Source organism: Ascaphus truei, chromosome 12 (genome assembly GCF_040206685.1).
Source record: "Ascaphus truei isolate aAscTru1 chromosome 12, aAscTru1.hap1, whole genome shotgun sequence".
NCBI classification, from domain to species: domain Eukaryota; kingdom Metazoa; phylum Chordata; class Amphibia; order Anura; family Ascaphidae; genus Ascaphus; species Ascaphus truei.
In genome coordinates, this window is record NC_134494.1 from 5,268,268 (window position 1) to 5,294,763 (window position 26,496).

Below are 26,496 nucleotides of genomic sequence, written 5' to 3' on the forward strand. Positions count from 1 at the left end.
ACAGTACAGGGTGTATAGGGGCTTAATAAACCAGCTCTGAAGTTTTAATAGCCAAACCATACGATTTACTATAGCATGTTCACAAGAATCGTAATGAAATGTGAGAAAAAATGGTATTCCCTATTCCAAATAATTTCTTTTAAACCGTTTCTAAAAAAAAGGGACAAACCACATGATTAAACAGCCAATCCGCCTGGATTGTATTTGCTTTAGAAGCAGAATGACCAGAGCTGATGCTAAATCTATCCCCAGTCTGGTTTATGGGTTTTGCTCAGTCAGCCAAACCCACATTTCAGGCTCTGGATGTAACTTGCAATACCAATCTCGCCACCCTGCAGGTGGTGCTATTGTTTTTTTAGATTTTTTTTAGAGCAGTTTTCATAACGGAGCTACTAAAATAGCAGTTGTGGGCAAAAAAATTGACTTTGCAGATTTTTTGACAAATGGATCGGATTGCCAGAGCTAAAATGAAATCGCTTCTAAAAATGCCTTTTAGATGCGGATTGGACATACAAAAAGGGCTTGCATAATATCAAAGCATGCCAATTTGCTTCTAAAGTGCTCTTCAGAAGCTGTGTGTCACACTTCGGAGCTACTAGAATAGGCCTCATAGACTTGTGGTGGCCAAAGATAGATGTGTGAAACAATACCAAATATGACAAGTTACCCAACCTGCATATGTCAAATATCAGTTTTCCCCTCAAAGATTACTATTACAAGACAGGTGTCCAGACATGTATAATTGCTACAGTGAGGGTAAAGTTACTCTAGAGTTTACAGGGAGAGAGTTATAGGGTATTTTATATTCTGAGTCATTTCATTTAAAATAATTATTTTCTCTTCCAGCCATAAATGACACAATGTTCAATCATTGATGCATGATCATTCAATCATTGATCATGACAATGTTATCTAATGTTCTACGCATGATTTCTTTGCATTCTGGAATTCATTATTTATTACTTTATATTTCAAATATAATTACATCTATAGCAAGTATAGGTCATGTAGGTAAATATTACTAAACAGAATGAACTCTTAATACATCAAACAAAGCTAAGTCATTGTTATGAAAGATAGGCCCTTATGTATGTTTATTAGTGCAGAGATCTAGTACTATTATTAGTCCTAGAACTACAGTAGTAGATACGATCTAAGGTAAAACCTGACATGAACATATTTATCATGGGTTATTTCTTTTACCCTATATTTAAAAGAGTCAAGAAGCTACTTTTCATAATAAAAATGGTCTCTATTACAATATGTTAACCTTTGTCTGAATTAACACAATAATAATATTGTCCTTGATGTTAAGTATACAGAATGCTTAATATTCAACGATTTGCCTTTAAATAGTCTAACCTGTTTCCAATATTTATTCCAGCGAATGGCGCTCTTGTTCAGTATTATCTGCTGTTCCTTGGGATATGAATCATCAAAGCTGCCAACTTTAAACAAGTCAGAGTGTTGAAGAGGAGAGATAACATAGTTCAAGATATCATATCGACCTGGTGCATTCCCATCTTCATCAAAAAACATCTCCTCGCCAACTGGATTTGTGAACTGGATATTCTTCATATGATGATGCAGCTGACATGAGATACAATAGCGAGGGAACACATTTGAATAGGTCCTGTGATAGCAGCCACAGTCTAATATTAATCATATTATCTCTTCTTTTATGTGTAATGAGCACATTTCAAAATCAAAGGATAAAAACGTTGATTATCATTGTAGGCACAGAACAAATGTACATAATTTCTAGCAAATACTGTATACATAATAACAAATGGACCTGTTGCTGATCCCTCTTACTACCTGCTACCATAAAGTGTACAGTCATAGTGTAAACAAATTAATTTTGTTATATTTTTATTGTGCCCTTTCTGTTCCCCTTTACAGTTATAACCTAATGTTTCATAACTATTAAACAAGTATTATAAATACATTTAAATCACAAAAGAATTATAATTTTATAGAACTAAAATAATCTCATTTAGGCAGCAGCACACACCTTCCATCTGTAGTCATGATCCATTAGTCCTTTTTCAGGATTGGTCAATAATGAGGGCAGATGCATTTCATGCATTGCATGGGCCAAGAAATAAACTGCATTGTACACATTGTAGGTGGTTCTAAAAGTGTTTGTATCATACTGGAAAGTTGACAAAAATGTTAACATTTCTGTCCCTGTACAGACTGTGATATTCATAATTTCCTTGTATACCTCATAGTCAATGCGCGAATATAAATTTGGATCAGTAGGCCAACATCTGAAAAATTTTACAAAAATGTCATCAACGAACATATCCTGGGGGGGATTTGTGACATGAATACTTTCTAAAACACTCTTCAGTCCCAGGATTTTAGCACTAGGGAAAGCAAATATCAGACTTCCATTAAGTGGGTCATTCTCAACAATATTCTCATCTAAATACAAAGAGACTATTGTGGCTGGGAGGATACAAGTTTTTCTTTCAATTGCATAAAAGAATTTAGAAAAGAAAAGAAAAGTAAAAGCAGTTGGACTTCCACACATTAGAATAACCTGTGAAGAAGTTTGTTGAATTTCTTGCAGCATGCTATCAAACTTCTGGTTTTTATAGTTAAAATGAACTTTCATAATGTATTCAATGCAGATGCCTAAACTGGTCACTTCTTTTTTCAGTTGCTGACTCTCTTGTTCTCCAGCATCATCATCTGAGGTCATTATTCCAACCCAATTCCACCCAAAGTGCAGCAGAAGCTGGGCCATGGCGACATACTGAGGAATGTTACTGGGAACAGTGCGGAAAAATGTTGGGAACAGAGACTTGTCATTGAGGAGAGGATCTGTAGCACCATAGCTGACCTACATTGGATGATAGGGGAATTAGTAACACACTCACAGAAGTTTTTTTATTAACAATTTAATCATTTTGTTCACAAATTAATAATATTTAAGTAATAATCCCCGAAGAACAGGGCATTACTGGCCAATAATGCCCTGTTCTGAAGGGATTATTACTATTATAGGCTAAATGTAGACTTTTTTTTTAATTTTTCATAAAAAATATAAATTTTTGCAGTCATATTGATTTTTATCAGCATGATTGTCTACATTCTTATGCTTTTACTGTAAGTTTATTAAAAAAAATTGTACATATACACAGCCCCCTCTACACACACACACACACACACACACACACACACACACACACACACACACACACACACACACACACACACACACACACACACACACACACACACACACACACACACACTGCAGTCCCCCCTCTATACACACAAATACACACTCTGCAACCCCCCCTATATGCACAAACATACTCTGCAGTACCCTCTACACACTGTGCAGCCCCCCTCTTCTACACCCACAAAACACACTGCAGACACACACACCAACAAAACAGACTGCTGCCCCCTCTACATCCATAAAACACACACCAGCAGCCCCCTTCTATACCCACTGCAGCCCCCATGTAAACCCACACACAGCAGACACAGACACACACACACACAACACTCTGCACCCCTCCTCCACCCACAAAACACACACGGCAGCCACCCCTCTGCACCTACAAAAAACACACTGCAGAGATACGCACAAATCAACAAAACAGGCTCTGCCACCTCTACATCCACAAAACACACACCAGCAGCCCCTCTCTACACCCACTGCAGTCCCGCACACTGCAGACACACACCAACAAAACACTCTGCACCCTTCTCCAATCACAAAACTCACACTGAAGACACACACACACACACACTGCAGCTCCCCCTCTACACAAACAAAACACACACAGCAGAAACACACCAACAAGACTCTGCTGCCCCCTCTACACTCACAAACACACACCAACAGAACACACACACACACACTAATAAAACACACTGCTGCACCCTTTACACCCACAAAACACACTCAGCAGTCACACAAACCTTTCCCCTCACTCTCCTGTGCGGAGCTCTCTGCAGACAGGGTGGGGGAGGAGTCAGTGCCTTCTGTCCAATCACCTCCTTTGTCTAAGTGCAAATTTCACTCTTTGTGAATGAAACCTGCAAGCTGCCAAAAATTCCGGGCCATTACTGATTGGATAATGCCCGGAATTTTAACCAATCAGAGAGCAGGAATTTCAATAATGCCCTGAATTTACCAGCTTTAGCCTATAATACAATATACAGTACTTGAAACTGGTCATTTCTAATATGTAAAGCAGTACACAATCTGGTTTAAACAGTTAATACTGTCTATTTTACAGTACAAAAATAGAAAAGAAAACACTTCCATGGTATCACTTCTGGTTTGTTCTGAAAATATTTATATAGAGTTGCATATTCATGAAAGTGAATGTGAAGATGTAAAACTGAGGCGATCAAATATTTTTTTTTCCAGATTCCACAAGAGTTCCAGAAATGTTTGTGATGTTTGGCATAAATAACTAAATATACTGCTGCGGCCCCTTTTATTCTAAAACATCACCGTATTTTTCCGGGATTTTTTCCCGAATGCTACGCATTTCACCGGGTGCATGCCGCATTCATGTTGCGTTCTCAGCCGCGGTTCATGCACGGTTCATGCGCGGTTCATGCGCGGTTCATGCGTTTATTGAGAATGGTTCGGATTTAATAAGTTGCAATTCTTCGCGTGTCCGCCAGATGGCAGATATTCATGAATTGTAATGCGCATGCGCTTCATTAATGTGTCGTTTAAAAAAGATACCACAGTGGGCTATTGTGTAAATTGGCCTTGGGACTGAAGGAAGAGGTTACAATAATGTATCAATTTAGGCTTTTCATATTAAAGAAAGACAAGCACCAGTTTCTGGTTATTGTCCAGAGAGTCCCGACATGAGTGCACAAATGCAGCCCGTGTTCCAAAAACCCGAGAGAACTTACGCGTATTTAATATGGGCCGCGATTAATGCAACAGATGATAAGATGGCAACAGTTGTTCAAATTTATCAGTATTTTTTCGAAAACTATGACTTTTACAGATTTTCGCCAGCTCCTCATGTGTGGAAGCGTGCAATAAGGAAAAAGTTATGTAGCGATCCATGTTTTTGTTGTATTGATCCCGAATTTATTGGAGGGTATTGGTGTGTATCACCGGGTTTTTCCTGTATCTATGATCATGCAGACGGCAAAAGGCGAACGGTCGTGTTAAAACCAACCAAGAAACGACAGTCGCTGGCAAGCAATGCTCCAACACCAGCACCAGCTTCCAATAACGGTCCCACCGTCAGTGACAACCCTTGCCGTCTGTCAACGCACGGATACCTGCAGCCTGAACCGGATTTCGCGTGCAGTTTCGAGCAAGCTTGCATGTACCTAAGCGATTTCCAGCCTCATCAGCTGACTACAGGTGTAGTAGTCTCACTGCCAACTGTCAACGTGTATGATCAAAAATACTGGACTGGCAGTGGCCCGGCGTCGGCACCAGCTGAATGGGAAATTCTATGGTGAGTAATGTTGCCGTATTATTTTCTGTGTTTTTTTTATTTTGACAATGAAAATATCAATATCGGTGCGATTCAAAAGTCAAGCGATTCTCCTGTAAGCAATATCATTGGCTGAGCGGCTTCTTCAGTACTGCAAATATTGAACAATAGCAAATGCATGTATACTGTAAATATTCAAATTTACAATTACTGCGCGCTCACACGCAGACTGTGTACTGACGTAGGTTGAACTGCTAAGGTATTAGATTTCCAAGACAACAGCTCGCGAACGCCCCCCTGAGTTTTTAGACGGCATTGCAGTATTGCAGACAGCGAGAATAAAATGCTAATATCACAAGCGCTACAATAACGCAATTCACTCCGGACCAAAAAAAAAAAACGCATCTGACCGAGATTATCAGAGAGCCGCGGATACAGCCGATTTAGGCTAAAGGCGGCCACCACTGTAAGGTATCATTTAACCAATAATGAAAAAAAATGCTATGCACTCTAAAAAAGGAAATGTCATTGTTGATAAATGCCCTATAGTAATGTTAATGCTCTTAGTTAAAATAGGATCTCCCAATAAAATCCACCAGTGTACTGTCTCCAGTGAGTGTTTTTTCAGCTTTTGCTGTGCAGCTGTGCATTAGAACGGTCATTCAGCCTGTTGCTTCCAGCAGCTACCCTTCCCCCTGGGATTTAGTATGATACTCCCTCCCTAGCACTTGGTAATACCCAGCTTGTTTCCTGTTTTTCAGTCTTCTGTATTAGTGATCTACCCAAACTGCTTTCCCTGTTATAGTATCGTTTTTCACCTTCTCCTAATTTATGCATGACCAACATTTTCTATTCATTTATTTGTATGCTTGTAAATAAAGTGTATCAGAGATTCAAGGAGAATTCTATTTGTATGAAGAAGGAGACAAGTTTTATCTGCCTGTCAAATCGTACTGAGCATCATTAACACAACAACACAGTGCTTCTGTAAAATACTCTTGATTCTTAGGGCTGCTGCATTAAATCTAGTGTAGCACCCTGTCACGTATGGCACACGTGTGAGCATGGGATTTGCATACGGGACAAGGGTTAATATGCAGCTCACAACCTGTCAAACTTTTCACCTTCACAAAGGTCCCTCAAATGAGCAATATCTCCCCTCAATCCGTTCCCATATACCATCTGTCACGAACAACACACAAGTGAGCATGTGACTTAGATATGCAACCAGGGTTAGTACACAAAGCCAACTCACATTTCTCCTTGGCAAGGTACCTTCAATGAGTTAATATTAACCCCTTGCTCAATTGCAATCATATCAATATGCTTCCACCACCAGAGAAATTATGCAAATAAAATATGAAAATTATTTGCCAGGGTCCCAGGTCTCTGTTTAATATAGAAAAACTATACACTTAACACAAAAATCTGTTGTAGCAAAGTGTTTCTGAAAATGTAAATATTCCCTCCAGAGCTTGCAACAGTTCATTCAGAGGCCAACGCATCACTTTGAGATATATATAGGGAATCCTATTTTATGTTTTATCTTCTTTTTTTTAAGAAACTGACCTGCATTTATTGTAATTGTGTGTTCTTATAATCCCTTTTCTGTAATCTAAGAAAGCCAGTTTCTTAAAAAAAAAAAAAGAAGATAAAACATAAAATAGGATTCCCTATACAGTACATTACCAAATGTAATAGGGTTTCTCCCAGAGAGGTCACTGGCACCGGAAGATGTGAAATCTCGTGTTTGGTCCAAAACACACCTCTGTTGAAATCTGATTTTCAAAAAATCTTGCTAAAACTTATGTTCTATTTTTTCTCCATTGAAACAACATTATCCCACCCAGATAGACAGTTTTAGGACAGAGTAAAAAACCCTGCTACAAACGACATTTAAATCGGGCCTCAGTATACAGTATAACCGCACTTGTAACTTCTCTTCTCTAATATTTAGACACACATGAGCTACATCAATAGATTCAGGCGGTTAAGACAAACGCAATGAGACTAAGTCTGACCGTCTTAATCCTAAATTTGAGTGACGAATAGATATCTGTCCTTGGCACCGCTTACCCATGCAGTGTGTGGTCTTAGTACATGCTACTCTGTGCCACGAACACACACATGTAACTTAGTATTTACAGTAGATGACATCACATGATATTCTCATTTTTAATAAAGTCCTTTGAGTTGGACAAACTGGAAATTTTTGAAAAGGCGAACAAGCCAGATACTATGCTGGCAAATAAAATTCGCAATAGACAACAAAACTATAACATATGCTCAATCAGAAAAAGGAGAGGGGAGATCACATCTAACCCCAAACACATAGTGGAGGAGTTCAAGGCCTTTTACGACGAGCTATATGACGGGGAGAAGGTGAGACATGACTTAAACACAAGTAAGACACTAGAGAATTTTCTAGCAGACTCGGATTTGCCAAGGCTGAGTGGGTTGGAGCAAGAGTCTCTGGAGAAAGAGTTAACAGCGGAAGAACTACAAGAAGTAGTTATGAACCTTAAACCCGCTAAAGCTCCGGGCCCAGGCGGGTTCTCCAATTTATATTATAAAAAGTATATAGGGATTCTGACCCCTCATTTGCTAAGAATGTATAATGCTATTCTAGCGGGGGCCTCATTCTCAGACCAGATGCTACCGACATCCATCTCGGTGATTCATAGGGAGGGTAAAGACCCCACTAATTGCTCAAGCTATAGGCCGATATCTCTAATTAACTCGGACGTAAACATTTACTCGAAATTGTTGACCAATAGATTGAATGCTATTCTGCCCAAGCTGATTCACCCGGATCAAGTTGGTTTTATCAAAGGTAGACAAGCGTTTGGGTTTGGGGGTAGAATCCTAAGGGCAATCAAAGCATTATACACTAATCCTACTGCACGGGTAGTCCATCAGGGATTCCCATCAGGATTTCTCAAAATTAAGAGTGGCACAAGACAGGGATGCCCGCTCTCGCCCCTGTTGTTCGCCCTATGCATGGAGCCACTAGCCTCACGAATTAGGAGTAGCACCGATATAACAGGAATTCAAATTCAGTCACAGACATATAAAGCAGCATTACATGCGGACGACATTATATTGACATTGTCCAGGCCTCTCGTCTCTCTACACAACCTTTTCAGCCTTCTGGAAAAAGGTAATAGGATATCAGGATATAAAATAAATCAAACAAAATCGGAAGCCATAGAGAAACTAATAGAGATCAATTTTAACTTCAAATGGCAATCCAATACTATCAAATATCTGGGGGTGTATTTGACTAAGGAGCTAAAATTGTTATATACAGTAAGGCAAATTATCCTAACTTCTTACAATCCCTGAGAAAGGAGTTAAAGGAGTGGGCCTCTTACGGCATCTCTTGGATTGGAAGAATTTATAGTGTTAAAATGAATCTTCTGCCCCGATTACTGTATCTCTTCCAGAAACTGCCCTTACCCACAGATAGAGCAGATATCAGAGATATGCAAACAAGAATCTTTAAGTTCATATGGAAGAACAAAAAAGCACGCATTAAAGCATCAATAATGAGAAGGTCCAATGACACAGGCGGACTAACAGTACCTTGCTTGTTCTCATATTATAGAGCAGCCCAATTAAGTCAAATTATACAATGGCATTTAGACCCAGAATTACGTAGATGGGTGGGCATAGAGAGCGAACTATGCACCCCGTTAGAAATCAGTAACTTAATTTGCTACCCAAAATCTAGGCAGAAAACATTAATGAAACCGCTATCCTCAATGAGTAACTCAATTGCAGTCTGGGAGACTGCCAAATTTAGATGTTCCTTGACTATGAAGCACTCTCTGATGGCCCCACTATATGGCAACCCAGATTTTGTGCCTGGATTAGAGGAGGGAAATTTTACACATTGGAAGCAGAGTGGACTCAAGAGACTAAGGGATCTGGAGGACAGAAACACCATCAAAACATTCAAACAGATTCAGTCAGAAAAAGACATTCCCAACACTGAATTTTTTAGATACCTCCAGATCGAGGGCATTTTCTATCAAACACACAACGCGCCCTAGGGTGACGAATTTCAAAACGCTCTGTGTGCGAGGGCACGACACACGGGGACTAACCTCTAGGCTACTGTATATAGGGAAGTAATTGATCCTGGCAAAAACCAGAGACCGAGACTAAGCTACATGACCCAATTGGAGGGAGATTTAGGTATGACATTAGAAGACGACGACTGGACAAAGATATTGGAGGCAGCGGCTAAGAGTTCGATATGCACGACGTTAAAGGAGAACTCATATAAGATTTAATGAGGTGGTATCTCACCCCAGTCAAATTATCTAAATTTGTACCAGGTTACTCCCCCTTGTGCCCTAGACAATGTGGAGAGCAGGGGGATCTGTTGCACAGAGACTCAGGCCCTCATTCTCTCCCGTCTTGATTACTGTAACCTCCTGCTGTCCGGACTTCCTGCCTCTCACCTGTCTCCCCTACAATCTATCCTAAACACTGCTGCCAGAATCACTCTACTCTTTCCTAGATCTGTCTCAGCATCTCCCCTCATGAAATCCCTCTCATGGCTTCCGATCAAATCCCGCATCTCACACTCCATTCTTCTCCTCACTTTTAAAGCTTTACATTCTTCTGCCCCTCCTTACATCTCTGCCCTAATTTCTCGTTATGCACCATCCAGGCTCTTGCGTTCTTCTCAAGGATGTCTTCTTTCTACCCCCTTTGTATCTAAAGCCCTCTCCCGCCTTAAACCTTTTTCACTGACTGCACCACACCTCTGGAATGCCCTTCCCCTCAGTACCTGACTTCCACCCTCTCTATCCACCTTTAAGACCCACCTTAAAGAAGCATATGAATAGCACTGTGGATATTCTGAACACATGATACATAAGCTTGGCCCCCTGCAGACGCACTTACCAGAACTCCCTCCTACTGTCTCTGTACGTTCTCCCTACCTACTAATTACACTGTAAGCTCCTCCGAGCAGGGACTCCTCTTCCTTAATGTTACTTTTATGTCTAAAGCACTTATTCCAATGATCTGTTATTTATATTATCTGTTATTTGTTTGATTACCACATGTATTACTACTGTGAAGCACTATGTACATTAATGGCGCTATATAAATAAAGACATACAATACAATACAAAACATGCTGTGGTCCTGCCCCTGTTTGAACCCGGTATGGGAACAAATTCAGAATTGGCTCCAGTGGATCTTGGGCCTCGAAATTCCATTAGTGTCCCACTTGAGGGACTGCCAAGAGCGGGAATAAATTAATCGCTCACTTTGCGACGGCAAAGAGGTGCGAGACCGCAGCATTGTGGAAACAGAATGCAATTCCAACTACTGAAAAGATTCGTAACAGAATTAGTTTTTTCTGCCAGATGGAAAAGTTGACAAGCTTGGTCAATGACACTGGTCCAAATTTCCATAAGGTCTGGCTGCCGTGGCTGGCACAAACAGAGATCTCAGGGGTGAGCAATGCCTCCATCTGGCTTTGATAGAAATAGATGGGTTTTCCTTTGACGGTCTGCATCTAAGGTCGGGCAGGTACTGTACAACAGTGACAGAATTAAGATAGGTAGGAGATCTACATAAGACATAAGAAACTGGGACATAAGTTAGGGCAATTCTTCAATAGGCGTCAGGTGGAACGAGTGCTGCAGAGTTCGTCATTAAGAAAAAGGAATCGGTTAAACAGTGTCCTCTACGAAGCTAGAAATATGAGATCCAGTGACCCCACTGTAGAGGGAGAAAGGGGGTGGCCCGGTATTAAAGGAATTGCACCCCATTTGCCATCCCCTGACCTCACCAGGGAGACAAGGGGTTAACTGGGCTGAGGTTCAGAAATGTGATTTAACCCTTGTTATAACATGAAAATGTATATTTCCCTGTTCCCATGTGTTATTGTTATATCAGTGTCTGCATTACACACACACTAGGATCCATCCGGGAGTACAAGGGTTAATAGTTCTTTAATGATTATAGCCCTTTGTGTAGAAGAAACAGGTCATGGCATTTTTGGGCACCGCAGGGTACTATAGGAAATTTGTCCCACAGTACAGCGCCGTGGCCAAACCCCTGACTGATCTGACTAAGAAGCAACTGCCTGTGCTTATTACCTGGACTCCTGCCTGTGAAACTGCTTTCCAGGCACTGAAAATTGCGCTTGCTGGAGCCCCCATACTGGCTGCCCCAGACTATACTGTACCAAGCATTTTCTCATTCAGACTGATGCCTCAGACTTTGGTGTTGGGGCTGTATTGAGCCAGGTGGGGGATGACGGCAAAGAGCACCCTGTGGTGTATCTCAGTCGCAAACTGCTCCCCAGGGAGGTGGCATATGCCACCATTGAGAAGGAGTGCTTGGCCATTGTGTGGGCACTCAAAAAGCTCCAGCCCTATGTATGTGGGAGGGCTTTCACGGTCATCACAGACCACAATCCTCTGAGTTGACTACAGAGGGTATCAGGGGAAAATGCCAAATTGCTGAGATGGAACTTGGCTTTACAAGCATTTGAATTTACCATTCAGCACAAAAAGGGCAGTGAAAACAGCAATGCTGATGGACTTTCACGCCAGGACTATCCCTCTGAGACTGAATTCATTAATGGTGCCAGCAGTGCCCCACTCCCCGTTAGGGCCAGTGGGCCACAGGTCACCCATTAAGTAGGGGAGGTGTAGAGGGAGAAAGGGGGTGGCCCGGTATTAAAGCGATTGCACCCCATTGGCCATCCCCTGACCTCACCAGGGAGACAAGGGGTTAACTGGGCTGAGGTCCAGAAATGTGATTTAACCCTTGTTATAACATGAAAATGTATATTCCCCTGTTCCCATGTTTTATTGTTATATCAGTGTCTGCATCACACACACACACTAGGATCCATCCGGGAGTACAAGGGTTAATAGTTCTTTAATGATTATAGCCCTTTGTGTAATTTTCCCGCCTTTTCAGGCACCATTTTGCAGGGTCCCATAGGCCGCCATTAGGGCTCAATGCATTCTAATGGCGAATCTTGCTTTTTCGGTCCTGTTTCCTGTGAAGACCAGCAGGTGGCGTCCGAGAGGAGGAGCGGCGGTTTCCCATTGTAAGTCAATGGGCCCATTGACTTCAATGGAGATTCCTCAACGGCCCCTTTCCAAGAACGAGTTCGCTGCCGTCCAAACCGCAAAACCGCAAAGCGGATACAATTTCTAAAAGAAAGCTTTGATCACTTAGCAGTCAAGTTCAACGTTAAGTGGCGTGGGAATAAACAGTTCTAGAGCACCTAGAAATAAAATTCTTTTTGCCCCTAGTTCCTAGGCCTCCCCCCACTCGACCACAACCGGGTCTCCGAATCCTGGACCCCCGATAAGGGTTGAACCGAGAAGAGCGGGTCGCGCCATAGGCTCCAATGGCGGCGGCAGAAACAGCTCAAGAAAACGTCTAAGTGTGAAAAGCTGAAAAGTAAGAATCCATATCTCCGGTTCCGGAGGGTCCAGAGGGCCAGGGTTTGGGGTACCTGTAGTCACTGCTCTGGCATCGCTGCAGAACCATCCTTGACCCTCTTGGACCAACCCGATGGAGTATGGACCCCCTTGAATGTTCGGGACATTTCCCATAGACTTCAATGGCAGCCAATCTCCATTGACCGGCTATGGCGGAAAAACACCATTGACGTCAACGGCGGCGTTGCCCCGTTGAAAGTCTATGGCGGCGGATTCCCATAGCCGCCAACGGCGGCGGTTTGCCATTGAAAGTCTATGGCGGCGAAGCCCGTTGTTTTCAATGGGGATTTAGTGAAAAACCGTGATTTAATTTACAGCGGAGATTTTTGTATTAAAATGAGAAACGGTTTAAAGTGTATTTGTGTAACTCCGGTTCCGAAGGTCGTAGCAAGTCGCAAATTGGAACATAGGGTGTCCCAGTTCCGGAATTGAGAACTGGGAAGTTTGGACCCAACGGAACCGGATATTTTAAAATGTTTGTGTTTTAGCTTTAATACTGTGTCCCAAGGTATGGACAGGAACCAGAGGAAATTCCATTGGCCATAAGGCAGCAGATGGTCAGGGAAAGCGTCCCAATGTCTAGAATTTAAGTGCTGTTCAAAGGAGTTTATCACCTACACTGTTTACAGGAGGGCGGAGATGACTCAAACCAGAGCAGTCTATAAGTGTCCCATTTAACACCTCACAACAAAGGGTATCCTGCCAGAAATTCCATTTAGTAGACTGGCTGGCATTCCTGATGCAAATGTGGGGCTGCAGAAATGAGACCCCAGAGTCCAACTGAGCATGTGCCAACTAGCAGGGGGGCATGTATCAAAATGTGTTCCCACGTTAGAGAGTGGCTACAGGTAATTACTGACCAATCACCTGTACTTAATGCTAAGGATATGGTTACAAAAGGTATATAATCTGTGGTCAACCCTTTATCCTGTGTTCTTTTATACCATCTTGATTGCTGAGAGAAATGCTATGCAACATACTTCTCATTCCCCATCCCCCAAAGTAAGTGTACTTCTTGCCTGTTACTGTACTATATCATGTGTTCACCTATCCAAAGGAATAAATATACTTTATTATATCTAAGCATCGTTCAGTTCACACCCAGTTATTTGGTGTAAATTACAACCTGTCATAAGCTATCGTCACAGGCTTGTAAATTAACTGGTGGCAGCTGGCGGGATTGAACTGGACCTGGATTACAGTATTCTGCGGGGTACTGTGATCCAGTGGGAACTTGATGGTAATTGCAAGTTCCTGGGACTAAAGATATTGAACAGACGGTAGAGATATGCAAACAAGAATCTTTAAGTTCATATGGAAGAACAAAAAAGCACGCATTAAAGCATCAATAATGAGAAGGTCCAATGACACAGGCGGACTAACAGTACCTTGCTTGTTCTCATATTATAGAGCGGCCCAATTAAGTCAAATTATACAATGGCATTTAGACCCAGAATTACGTAGATGGGTGGGCATAGAGAGCGAACTATGCACCCCGTTAGAAATCAGTAACTTAATTTGGTACCCAAAATCTAGGCAGAAAACATTAATGAAACCGCTATCCTCAATGAGTAACTCAATTGCAGTCTGGGAGACTGCCAAATTTAGATGTTCCTTGACTATGAAGCACTCTCTGATGGCCCCACTATATGGCAACCCAGATTTTGTGCCTGGATTAGAGGAGGGAAATTTTACACATTGGAAGCAGAGTGGACTCAAGAGACTAAGGGAACTGGAGGACAGAAACACCATCAAAACATTCAAACAGATTCAGTCAGAAAAAGACATTCCCAACACTGAATTTTTTAGATACCTCCAGATCGAGGGCATTTTCTATCAAACACACAACGCGCCCTAGGGTGACGAATTTCAAAACGCTCTGTGTGCGAGGGCACGACACACGGGGACTAACCTCTAGGCTACTGTATATAGGGAAGTAATTGATCCTGGCAAAAACCAGAGACCGAGACTAAGCTACATGACCCAATTGGAGGGAGATTTAGGTATGACATTAGAAGACGACGACTGGACAAAGATATTGGAGGCAGCGGCTAAGAGTTCGATATGCACGACGTTAAAGGAGAACTCATATAAGATTTAATGAGGTGGTATCTCACCCCAGTCAAATTATCTAAATTTGTACCAGATTACTCCCCCTTGTGCCCTAGACAATGTGGAGAGCAGGGGGATCTGTTGCACAGAGACTCAGGCCCTCATTCTCTCCCGTCTTGATTACTGTAACCTCCTGCTGTCCGGACTTCCTGCCTCTCACCTGTCTCCCCTACAATCTATCCTAAACACTGCTGCCAGAATCACTCTACTCTTTCCTAGATCTGTCTCAGCATCTCCCCTCATGAAATCCCTCTCATGGCTTCCGATCAAATCCCGGATCTCACACTCCATTCTTCTCCTCACTTTTAAAGCTTTACATTCTTCTGCCCCTCCTTACATCTCTGCCCTAATTTCTCGTTATGCACCATCCAGGCTCTTGCGTTCTTCTCAAGGATGTCTTCTTTCTACCCCCTTTGTATCTAAAGCCCTCTCCCGCCTTAAACCTTTTTCACTGACTGCACCACACCTCTGGAATGCCCTTCCCCTCAGTACCCGACTTCCACCCTCTCTATCCACCTTTAAGACCCACCTTAAAGAAGCATATGAATAGCACTGTGGATATTCTGAACACATGATACATAAGCTTGGCCCCCTGCAGACGCACTTACCAGAACTCCCTCCTACTGTCTCTGTACGTTCTCCCTACCTACTAATTACACTGTAAGCTCCTCGGAGCAGGGACTCCTCTTCCTTAATGTTACTTTTATGTCTAAAGCACTTATTCCAATGATCTGTTATTTATATTATCTGTTATTTGTTTGATTACCACATGTATTACTACTGTGAAGCACTATGTACATTAATGGCGCTATATAAATAAAGACATACAATACAATACAAAACATGCTGTGGTCCTGCCCCTGTTTGAACCCGGTATGGGAACAAATTCAGAATTGGCTCCAGTGGATCTTGGGCCTCGAAATTCCATTAGTGTCCCACTTGAGGGACTGCCAAGAGCGGGAATAAATTAATCGCTCACTTTGCGATGGCAAAGAGGTGCGAGACCGCAGCATTGTGGAAACAGAATGCAATTCCAACTACTGAAAAGATTCGTAACAGAATTAGTTTTGTCTGCCAGATGGAAAAGTTGACAAGCTTGGTCAATGACACTGGTCCAAATTTCCATAAGGTCTGGCTGCCGTGGCTGGCACAAACAGAGATCTCAGGGGTGAGCAAGGCCTCCATCTGGCTTTGATAGAAATAGATGGGTTTTCCTTTGACGGTCTGCATCTAAGGTCGGGCAGGTACTGTACAACAGTGACAGAATTAAGATAGGTAGGAGATCTACATAAGACATAAGAAACTGGGACATAAGTTAGGGCGATTCTTCAATAGGCGTCAGGTGGAACGAGAGCTGCAGAGTTCGTCATTAAGAAAAAGGAATCGGTTAAACAGTGTCCTCTACGAAGCTAGAAATATGAGATCCACCGACTTCTGGTGGTGACGTCACCACATATGCACACCTAACTCGGAGCTCCCTACTTCCCTCCGCTATAAGGTGCTAGAAAGAGCATAAAAACCCCTCGAAACGCCAAAAAAACGAGTGGGCAACGCACACCAACAACCAGCATGGCTAAGCAGCAAAAAAAAGGGGCGATGCAGAGCGTCTCGGCATACTTCACCCCAACGAAGCGCCCGGGAGACCTGGAGGAGCTCAGCCAAGATGGCGCCGACCCCAGCGTGCCATGCACTCCCGCCCGCGAGCAACCCCTCCCGGAGAATATAACGGCTAGTCATCTTATAACTAAAGACTTCCTGGAGGACTACATGTCCCAAATGTTTTCAAAGTTGCGAAAAGATGTTAGCCAAGATGTTAATAAAGCAATCAACAAAATAAATCAGGAAATTACTGAAATCTCCCACAGAACAGAGACCCTGGAAACCAAGGTTGAATAGGTGGAAGCAGTACAGTCCTCGGCTGAGGACGAGATCAACCGTCTCAACCAAGAAATTAACCGCCTGAAAGACGGTTTAGAGGACCAGGAAAACCGGGACCGACGTCAGAACTTAAGGTTCCGGAATATCCCAGAGTCGGTCCCCGCCGAGGCCCTCACGGCCTACCTACAAGAACTTTTTCTGCAACTAGTCCCTGAATTAAAAAAGGAAGATATGGAGCTAGATCGTGCTCACAGAGCCCTCGGCCCAAGACGCGAGGACCCAAAGAGAAGGAGAGATGTCATCGCCCGCTTTCACTCCTATACGACGAAGGAGAAAATTATAACGAAGAGCAGAGGGATGAACCAAATCCCGTTCCAAGGCGAGCAGATTCAAATCTACAATGACCTCTCAAGAATAACGATCTTTCGCCGACAGGAGCTGAAGCCCCTAACACAGCACCTGCAAAGCCACAATGTGCGTTATAGATGGGGCTTCCCCTTTAAACTAAGTGTTCTTGTGGGGGGTAAGCTCCACTCTATAACCCACATTGACGATGCCCCCGGCTTGCTGAGAATCCTGGACCTGCCAGCTATCCAGAGACGAAGACCAGACGATGATGAAGAAGACGCCAACTTACCACGTCACCAGCGCGGCTCCAGGTCCTCCGAACGCCTGGTCCTGCAGAAATCATCTAAGACGCCGTCGGGGCCTTAAAGACAAGGAATCAACAGCCCAAGAAAAGCCGTGCCTTCGCCCAGCCCAGCTGAGAGGAAATCGCCAACCCAGACGAACGCTCACTCTACCTGCCTCCTAAGCCCCCCCCATCATCTCCCCGATATACCAAGCAAAGGCCCCCTTCCACTTTCCCTCCTCCCTCCCCCCCCAACAAACTAACAACCCTACGCTACAGTCGCTGCCCCTTCCTCTCCCCTCCCCCCTCCCCCCACGCAATCGCCCTCACCCCCCCCCCACCGCCCCCCTCCCAACCCCAAGCCCTAGGTCCCCCCCCCATCCCTTAGGTGTACCCCCCCGACCATTACCCCCCCATCTCTAAATAAATACTTACCCCGGAGGCCTCCTAAAACCCTCCAGACCCCGCTTACCATCTATCTCTCCCCCCCTAGCGAACCGAGGAGAGAAACCCCCCACCCCCTCCTCCCCCTCCGCTTTTACTTACCTGAGAAGGAGATTCGAGGAGCGAGGCAAGCAGAGGGGCAGGACGGTGCACATCTCGGGACCTAACAGAAGCCTGGTAAAGTAAGCCCCCCCCCCAATAAAGCATAAGTTTCTCACCAGATCCAACACCAACACTTGACCCTAACATAAACATAGGGAGGCAGCTCATAAGCCGCTGAGGCTCTCCACAGAACCAATCCCCAATCGGATCACCACAAACCCCCCCCCCGTCACCGTCCCACCCCCCTACCCCTGAACTTGACTCTCCCCACCTACCCCCCTCCCATCCCACGGCCACCCAGTCTCCCCCTCCCCACCCTCTCCCCACTGACAACCCAATCTCCCCCCCCCCAGTCCCCTCAGTCCCCCCTCTTCCCCATGGCCAGAACCCTGACGCCTCAAAGACAAAATAAAGCAGCAACAGTCACCCTCACTCCCTCGGCACCCCCTTCCCATCTCCTCTCCTCCCCCATTCAAATACCGCACACTTAGAAAACACAGCACGCCATAACTATCACCCCTCACCTCCCTAAACCCCCCCTCCCCTTCCCCTCACATGCCCCCCTTCCCTCCCCAACCACCCCTCTACTCCTCTAACCCCATCATCTCATCCTCCGAGAAAATGTAGACGCTGGAGGATCAAGAGTGCTGAGACTTACCCGGAGGACGCAGGCAGGAGAGCAGCCCCAAAAGACTGAGAGGAGATCGCGCAGCCCCAAAAGTCTGAGAGGAGATCGAGCCGCACCCACTGACTGTCTCCAAACCAGCCGGGTACTGTAAACACAAAACGTGCTACACTTACCAGTCTTGGCCACAAGAGGGCGCTCTCCCACCAAACAACAGACTCTGGTCTCAAATACAAAAAGAACTATTCAACTAGAAGAGGACTCAAAAACTCCCATAATAAATGCTCCCCTCCCCATATATTCCCCCTCCCATACTCTGACCCCTCTCACCCCCAACTTCCCCCCCATCTCAACCCCTCCCCTCCCCCTCCCTCCTCATCCCCCTCCCCCCCTCCGCTCTCTCCCCCATACCCTCTCTCCCCCATCTCCATCCCCCCCTCCCTTACCTAAGACTTAAGTAAAGCCCTTTCCCCCCTCTCCCAACTCCCACAAGGCAAGAGCACAACCGCTCTAACCCACCAAGCAAGGTGTGCACCCCCAAGCCTAATGATTCCCATTACCTATCTCCCCCCACCCCTTCCCCCCTCCCAATTCACCCTCCAACCCCCCCATTCCTCTCCCCCCCCCACCTCCACCTCCCCATCCCCCCCATATGCATATGCACACAGATGCATCTCGCAAGTTATCACCTCCGTAGCCCCCCCATGGCGAACGGGAAAAAAACCGCAAGATCTTTTACCCCAAAGACTGTAAAATTCTGCAATGTATGGCTGAAAATGTTTCACGTATGCTCTACCCCCAACACATGTCTCCCCTCCTCTATCCACCCCCTTCCCCAACCCCAACCCCCTAAACCCTAACCCCTCCCATGCCCCCCTCCTTACCCCCCATACTCAGAAATATACTGAACCATGCGTTCACAAAATTCCACCTAACCCATCTCACCATAAGGGTTAAACAACAGACCTCGGTAAGCATAAGCCCCTCTCCTTTTCTGAAAATACAGAAAATACCCCCACCCCACCTCTATACATAGGAGGTTTCCCCAATACTAAACAAGGAGGACATAGGACCCTCCATCATGCTCCCTGTTGGGCCCATGTGCCCGGAGGTTCCCCTGGGGGCACATTGCCCCACTACCTTTGACACACAAGTGCCAAAGGCTACCATTCTTAGGCCCTTCCAAGGCCCTCCCAGTTCTCCCCCCCCCTTATGTGTTTCCCCCCCCCACCCTTGTTCCCTCCGCACCCCCTCTCTCCGCGACTCCCCTAAAGGGGGACTCAGATTTGAGTGCCACCCCTCGCTCTCATGCTCCTGACATGGGAAGAACAGGAGCCTCAGGGTCAAAAGCCCTGGAAACACCCTCAGCTTAACAATGGCTCCCATTAAATTAATATCAATTAACGCCAAAGGCCTTAATTCTGCGAAAAAAAGGAAATTAGTCCTCTCAGATCTTAAACGTTCCAAAGGAGATATAGTCCTAATCCAGGAAACCCATTTCAACACACAAACGCCCCCAAACACATTTAAAAGTGTATTTCCCCAGGCATACTATGCCTCCTCCACTAGCAAAAAAAGAGGAGTAGCTATCCTCATCAGAACTGGAGTCCCATTCGTTCTTACAAAATCATATTCGGACCCAGAGGGACGATCACTAACAATCCAAGGCACCCTAGCTGGATCCCCGATCACGATTGTGAATATATATGCCCCTAACGACAACCAATTACTCTTTCTATCCAATATACTAGAAGCCCTAGACCAGCAATCCCTATCCTCCTTGATCATTGGAGGCGATTTTAACATGGTCGCATCCCATATAAATGACAGATCGGGTCCAGAACATAAAAGCCCAAATTATTCCCCCTCCCCGAGTAGCGCTCAAACCCACAAAAAAGCCAAAAAATTCCGGGAGATCATGCAGACCTACTCACTAATTGATATTTGGAGGGCCCAGCACCAGGGTCAGAGGGACTACACTTTTTTCTCCTCCCCTCATCAGTCCTACTCGAGAATCGATTATTTTCTGGGTACTGGCAACGTCTTCCAGGCCTCCTCCCAGTCCAATATTGGACCTATCACTTGGTCCGACCACGCCCCGATTGATCTTTCTCTAACAATCCCCTTTGTTAAACACATCCAATATAAATGGAAACTGAATGACTCTCTCCTTAACTGCCCTGACACAGAGAAATCATTACGCCTTAAACTAACAGAATTCTTTAAAATTAATAAAGGCTCTGTTTCAACCCCGGCTATGTTATGGGAGGCCCACAAAGCCTCTATCAGAGGAGACTTAATCTCTATGGCCTCGTACAAACAAAAGCAAAAACTTAAACTTCAAAAGGAGCTCACAGAGAAGATCTCTCAGCTCGAAGCCCAGCACAAAACCCTGTTATCTAAAAAGACCCTAAAGTCATTAACTCTAGCTAGAGCAGCCCTAAAACACACACAGCTAGAGGAAGTCGAAAAAGCCCTTAGATGGTCAGATCGCAAAGATCAGATCGCAAAAATCCAGACAGACAAAGGTCAAATTACATATCTAGAGAAAGAAATAACCCAAGAATTTGCGAAATTTTACTCTGACTTGTACAATCTCCACCCCCTAGGCCAGGACCCAATAGACATAAACAAAATAACTCAATACTTAGACCACTGTAACCTCCCCAGACTCTCCCCCCAAGAGTTAGAATCTCTAAACAAACCTATAACGCAAGAAGAACTTTCCCAAGCTATAAAATCTCTAAAACTAGCAAAAACACCGGGCCCTGACGGCTTTTCTAACATTTATTATAAAATGTTTCAACCAATATTGTCCCCCCATCTCATCCAAATGTATAACTCATTCCTACAGGGGGAATCGATACCCCCCACCATAACAGCAGCAAATTTAGCGATCATCCATAAGGAGGGTAGAGACCCACTCCTGTGTGGGAGTTATCGACCTATATCTCTGTTAAATACCGATCTCAAAATCTACAGCAAGATCCTGGCAAACAGGCTAAACCCAATTCTCCCGAGGCTAATACATATAGATCAAGTAGGATTCGTGTCCGGAAGACAGGCCTCGGACAACACCCGCAAAATAGTGGATATAATCGACCACGTGCATCTCTCTGGGTCCAGGGCAATGATCTTTAGTCTGGACGCTGAAAAGGCGTTCGACAGGATCAAGTGGTCCTTCCTTGACCAAACCATGCTGAGGTTCGGATTCTCAGGTCCTTTCCTGGAAGGAGTGAGAGCTCTGTATCATAATCCAACAGCATTTGTCAAATTAGCAGGTGGATTTTCAGATCCCATAAAGATTAAAAACGGAACCAGACAAGGTTGCCCACTCTCGCCCCTACTATTTGCCCTATCAATAGAACCCCTAGCAGCATCAATAAGGGAAGAACCCAACATAAAAGGAATTAAAATCGGGGACAGAGAACACAAAATTTCACTGTTCGCAGATGATGTAATATTGACACTAACGTCCCCCCATACCTCCCTCCCAAACCTCCAGCAGCACCTGACACAATTTGGCCAAATATCTGACTATAAAATAAATATGGATAAATCTGAGGCCCTCAATCTAACCCTCCCCCAACAGGACTGGAATCTCATTAAAGCTAATTTTAAATATCGCTGGAGTTCCTCCTATATTAAATACTTAGGTGTTAAAATCTCTAATTCTTACAATACCTTGTACCAATACAACTACCCTCCCTTATTTAACCAGATTAAAAAAGACCTTGAAATCTGGAAAAAATACCAAATCTCATGGTTTGGAAGAATGACGGCAGTAAAAATGAACGTTCTTCCAAGACTGTTATATAACTTCCAAACCCTCCCAATTCCGATCCCACAAACAACTCTTAATAACATGCAGTCACTAATCCTCCAATTTATCTGGAACGATAAAAAGCCCAGAGTTCCCCGATCAGTGATGCTTGCGAGTAGAGACAGAGGAGGTCTGGGGGTCCTCAACTTAGCGAAATACTATCTCGCTGCACAGTTGAAGCAGGCTGTAGTTTGGAATTGCGACCCGGCCCTAGCTTCATGGTTAGAGATAGAGACTCACTACGCCTGTCCCCTCTCTCTCCAGGTGGCAATGTGGCCGTCTGGGGGCAGCGGGGCCAAACCACAAAGGTTTGCCCTGGGAGCAATGAGATGCACGTGGGAAGCATGGCTTAAAAGCAAGGGGAAGTATGGTCTGTTAGCATCCCCCTCACAGCTCACCCCCATCTTCGGGAACCCCAAATTCCCCCCAGGGTGTTCCCCTAGGCAATTCGACCAATTTCAGAGTCGCAATATTAGGATGGTGGCCGATCTGCTGCAGAAAGATGAGATCGCTACGTTTCAGATGATTAGAAACAAATTTGACATCCAAGACTTACACCTCTTCAAATATCTGCAGGTCAGACATTTCCTATTATCTCTCTCACCAACCGCCAAATTCCCCAAATTAACCATATTCGAATCCCTATGCACTAAAAGGACTTATCAAAAAGGATTGATCTCACAGATATACAAAGGACTAGAGTCACCCCCCACCCGACCATCGATACATGCAACAATGGTCTGCACAACTAGGCCTCTCAATCGACCCAGAAGATTGGGAGGAGATCTGGGAGCAAGCATCCAAAACTTCAATTTGCACAATCATAAAAGAAAACATATACAAAATTCTATTTCAATGGTACCTGACTCCTGTTAGACTGAGCCAGATCTACCCCGGCGCAATTGACCTATGCTGGCGCGGATGTGGTCAAAAGGGCGACATGGCCCATATTTGGTGGTCATGTCCGGAGATACAAAGATTCTGGATACAGATCCAGAATCTTATAAAACAAGTCACAGGACTAACCCTACCACTAGACCCTCTGACCCTGGTGCTAAACAAACCAATTCCAGACCTTCCCCCACCAATATCTAAACTAATAATGTCAATTTTGACTGCAGCCAGATGTGCCATTTCGGCCGCCTGGAAGCAGATCAAAGCCACATCTAGAGCTACGGTCACAAGAAGGATCAATGAAGTAATGTTGATGGAGAAATTAACTGCCCTCATCCAAAAAAAGTACCCCAATTTATGAATACTTGGGGTCCCTGGCTGACAAAATAACCTCAACCAAAAAGAGTCGCGGAGACAGGAAAACACCACCCCCCCCTCCCCCCATTTCCCCCCCCTCCAAGGAAACAAGATCGGAAGAAGGTTAACCCGAGTCTACTGGAAGACAACCCCCCCTTCCCCACTCCTCCCCTCCTCTATACCCCTGTATGTCCTCCTCCCCCTGCCAATCTATCCCCAGTTATTCCCCCTCACCCAGAAAAAAGAAAAAGATATGCGGACACATCCAGTATCTCACAAGCTGTATGGTCATGGGATCATGACACCCATATGTGTACTGTACTAACTATGTGTACCCAATAAAAAAATTGATACAAAAAAAAGAAATATGAGATCCAGTGACCCCACTGTAGAGGGAGAAAGGGGGTGGCCCGGTATTAAAGGAATTGCACCCCATTTGGCCATCCCCTGACCTCACCAGGGAGACAAGGGGTTAACTGGGCTGAGGTTCAGAAATGTGATTTAACCCTTGTTATAACATGAAAATGTATATTTCCCTGTTCCCATGTGTTATTGTTATATCAGTGTCTGCATTACACACACACTAGGATCCATCCGGGAGTACAAGGGTTAATAGTTCTTTAATGATTATAGCCCTTTGTGTAGAAGAAACAGGTCATGGCATTTTTGGGCACCGCAGGGTACTATAGTAAATTTGTCCCACAGTACAGCGCCGTGGCCAAACCCCTGACTGATCTGACTAAGAAGCAACTGCCTGTGCTTATTACCTGGACTCCTGCCTGTGAAACTGCTTTCCAGGCACTGAAAATTACGCTTGCTGGAGCCCCCATACTGGCTGCCCCAGACTATACTGTACCAAGCATTTTCTCATTCAGACTGATGCCTCAGACTTTGGTGTTGGGGCTGTATTGAGCCAGGTGGGGGATGACGGCAAAGAGCACCCTGTGGTGTATCTCAGTCGCAAACTGCTCCCCAGGGAGGTGGCATATGCCACCATTGAGAAGGAGTGCTTGGCCATTGTGTGGGCACTCAAAAAGCTCCAGCCCTATGTATGTGGGAGGGCTTTCACGGTCATCACAGACCACAATCCTCTGAGTTGACTACAGAGGGTATCAGGGGAAAATGCCAAATTGCTGAGATGGAACTTGGCTTTACAAGCATTTGAATTTACCATTCAGCACAAAAAGGGCAGTGAAAACAGCAATGCTGATGGACTTTCACGCCAGGACTATCCCTCTGAGACTGAATTCATTAATGGTGCCAGCAGTGCCCCACTCCCCGTTAGGGCCAGTGGGCCACAGGTCACCCATTAAGTAGGGGAGGTGTAGAGGGAGAAAGGGGGTGGCCCGGTATTAAAGTGATTGCACCCCATTGGCCATCCCGTGACCTCACCAGGGAGACAAGGGGTTAACTGGGCTGAGGTCCAGAAATGTGATTTAACCCTTGTTATAACATGAAAATGTATATTCCCCTGTTCCCATGTTTTATTGTTATATCAGTGTCTGCATCACACACACACACTAGGATCCATCCGGGAGTACAAGGGTTAATAGTTCTTTAATGATTATAGCCCTTTGTGTAATTTTCCCGCCTTTTCATGCACCATTTTGCAGGGTCCCATAGGCCGCCATTAGGGCTCAATGCATTCTAATGGCGAATCTTGCTTTTTCGGTCCTGTTTCCTGTGAAGACCAGCAGGGGGCGTCCGAGAGGAGGAGCGGCGGTTTCCCATTGTAAGTCAATGGGCCCATTGACTTCAATGGAGATTCCTCAATGGCCCCTTTCCAAGAACGAGTTCGCTGCCGTCCAAACCGCAAAACCGCAAAGCGGATACAATTTCTAAAAGAAAGCTTTGATCACTTAGCAGTCAAGTTCAACGTTAAGTGGCGTGGGAATAAACAGTTCTAGAGCACCTAGAAATAAAATTCTTTTTGCCCCTAGTTCCTAGGCCTCCCCCCACTTGACCACAACCGGGTCCCCGAATCCTAGGCCCCCGATAAGGGTCGAACCGAGAAGAGCGGGTCGCGCCATAGGCTCCAATGGCGGCGGCAGAAACAGCTCAAGAAAACGTCTAAGTGTGAAAAGCTGAAAAGTAAGAATCCATATCTCCGGTTCCGGAGGGTCCAGAGGGCCAGGGTTTGGGGTACCTGTAGTCACTGCTCTGGCATCGCTGCAGAACCATCCTTGACCCTCTTGGACCAACCCGATGGAGTATGGACCCCCTTGAATGTTCGGGACATTTCCCATAGACTTCAATGGCAGCCAATCTCCATTGACCGGCTATGGCGGAAAAACACCATTGACGTCAACGGTGGCGTTGCCCCGTTGAAAGTCTATGGCGGTGGATTCCCATAGCTGCCAACGGTGGCGGTTTGCCATTGAAAGTCTATGGCGGCGAAGCCCGTTGTTTTCAATGGGGATTTAGTGAAAAACCGTGATTACATTTACAGCTGAGATTTTTGTATTAAAATGAGAAACGGTTTAAAGTGTATTTGTGTAACTCCGGTTCCGAAGGTCGTAGCAAGTCGCAAATTTGACCATAGGGTGTCCCAGTTCCGGCATTGAGAACTGGGAAGTTTGGATCCGCTGGACCCAACATAACCGGATATTTTAAAATGTTTGTGTTTTAGCTTTTATACTGTGTCGCAAGGTATGGACAGGAACCAGAGGAAATTCCCTTGGCCATAAGGCAGCAGA

General features: G+C 44.9%; 1 protein-coding gene across 1 annotated transcript in view; it reads right to left on the minus strand.

Annotated features, from left to right (window-relative positions):
• Nucleotides 1-26,496, minus strand: part of LOC142464285 (vomeronasal type-2 receptor 26-like) — a 117,808-nt gene that overhangs the window by 11,398 nt on the left and 79,914 nt on the right. The window contains exons 3-4 of the mRNA XM_075567754.1: nucleotides 2,015-2,851; nucleotides 1,363-1,590 (exon numbers count right to left, since the gene is read on the minus strand). Coding sequence (XP_075423869.1) covers nucleotides 1,363-1,590; nucleotides 2,015-2,851 — 1,065 coding nt within the window. The remainder of the gene's footprint in view (nucleotides 1-1,362; nucleotides 1,591-2,014; nucleotides 2,852-26,496) is intronic.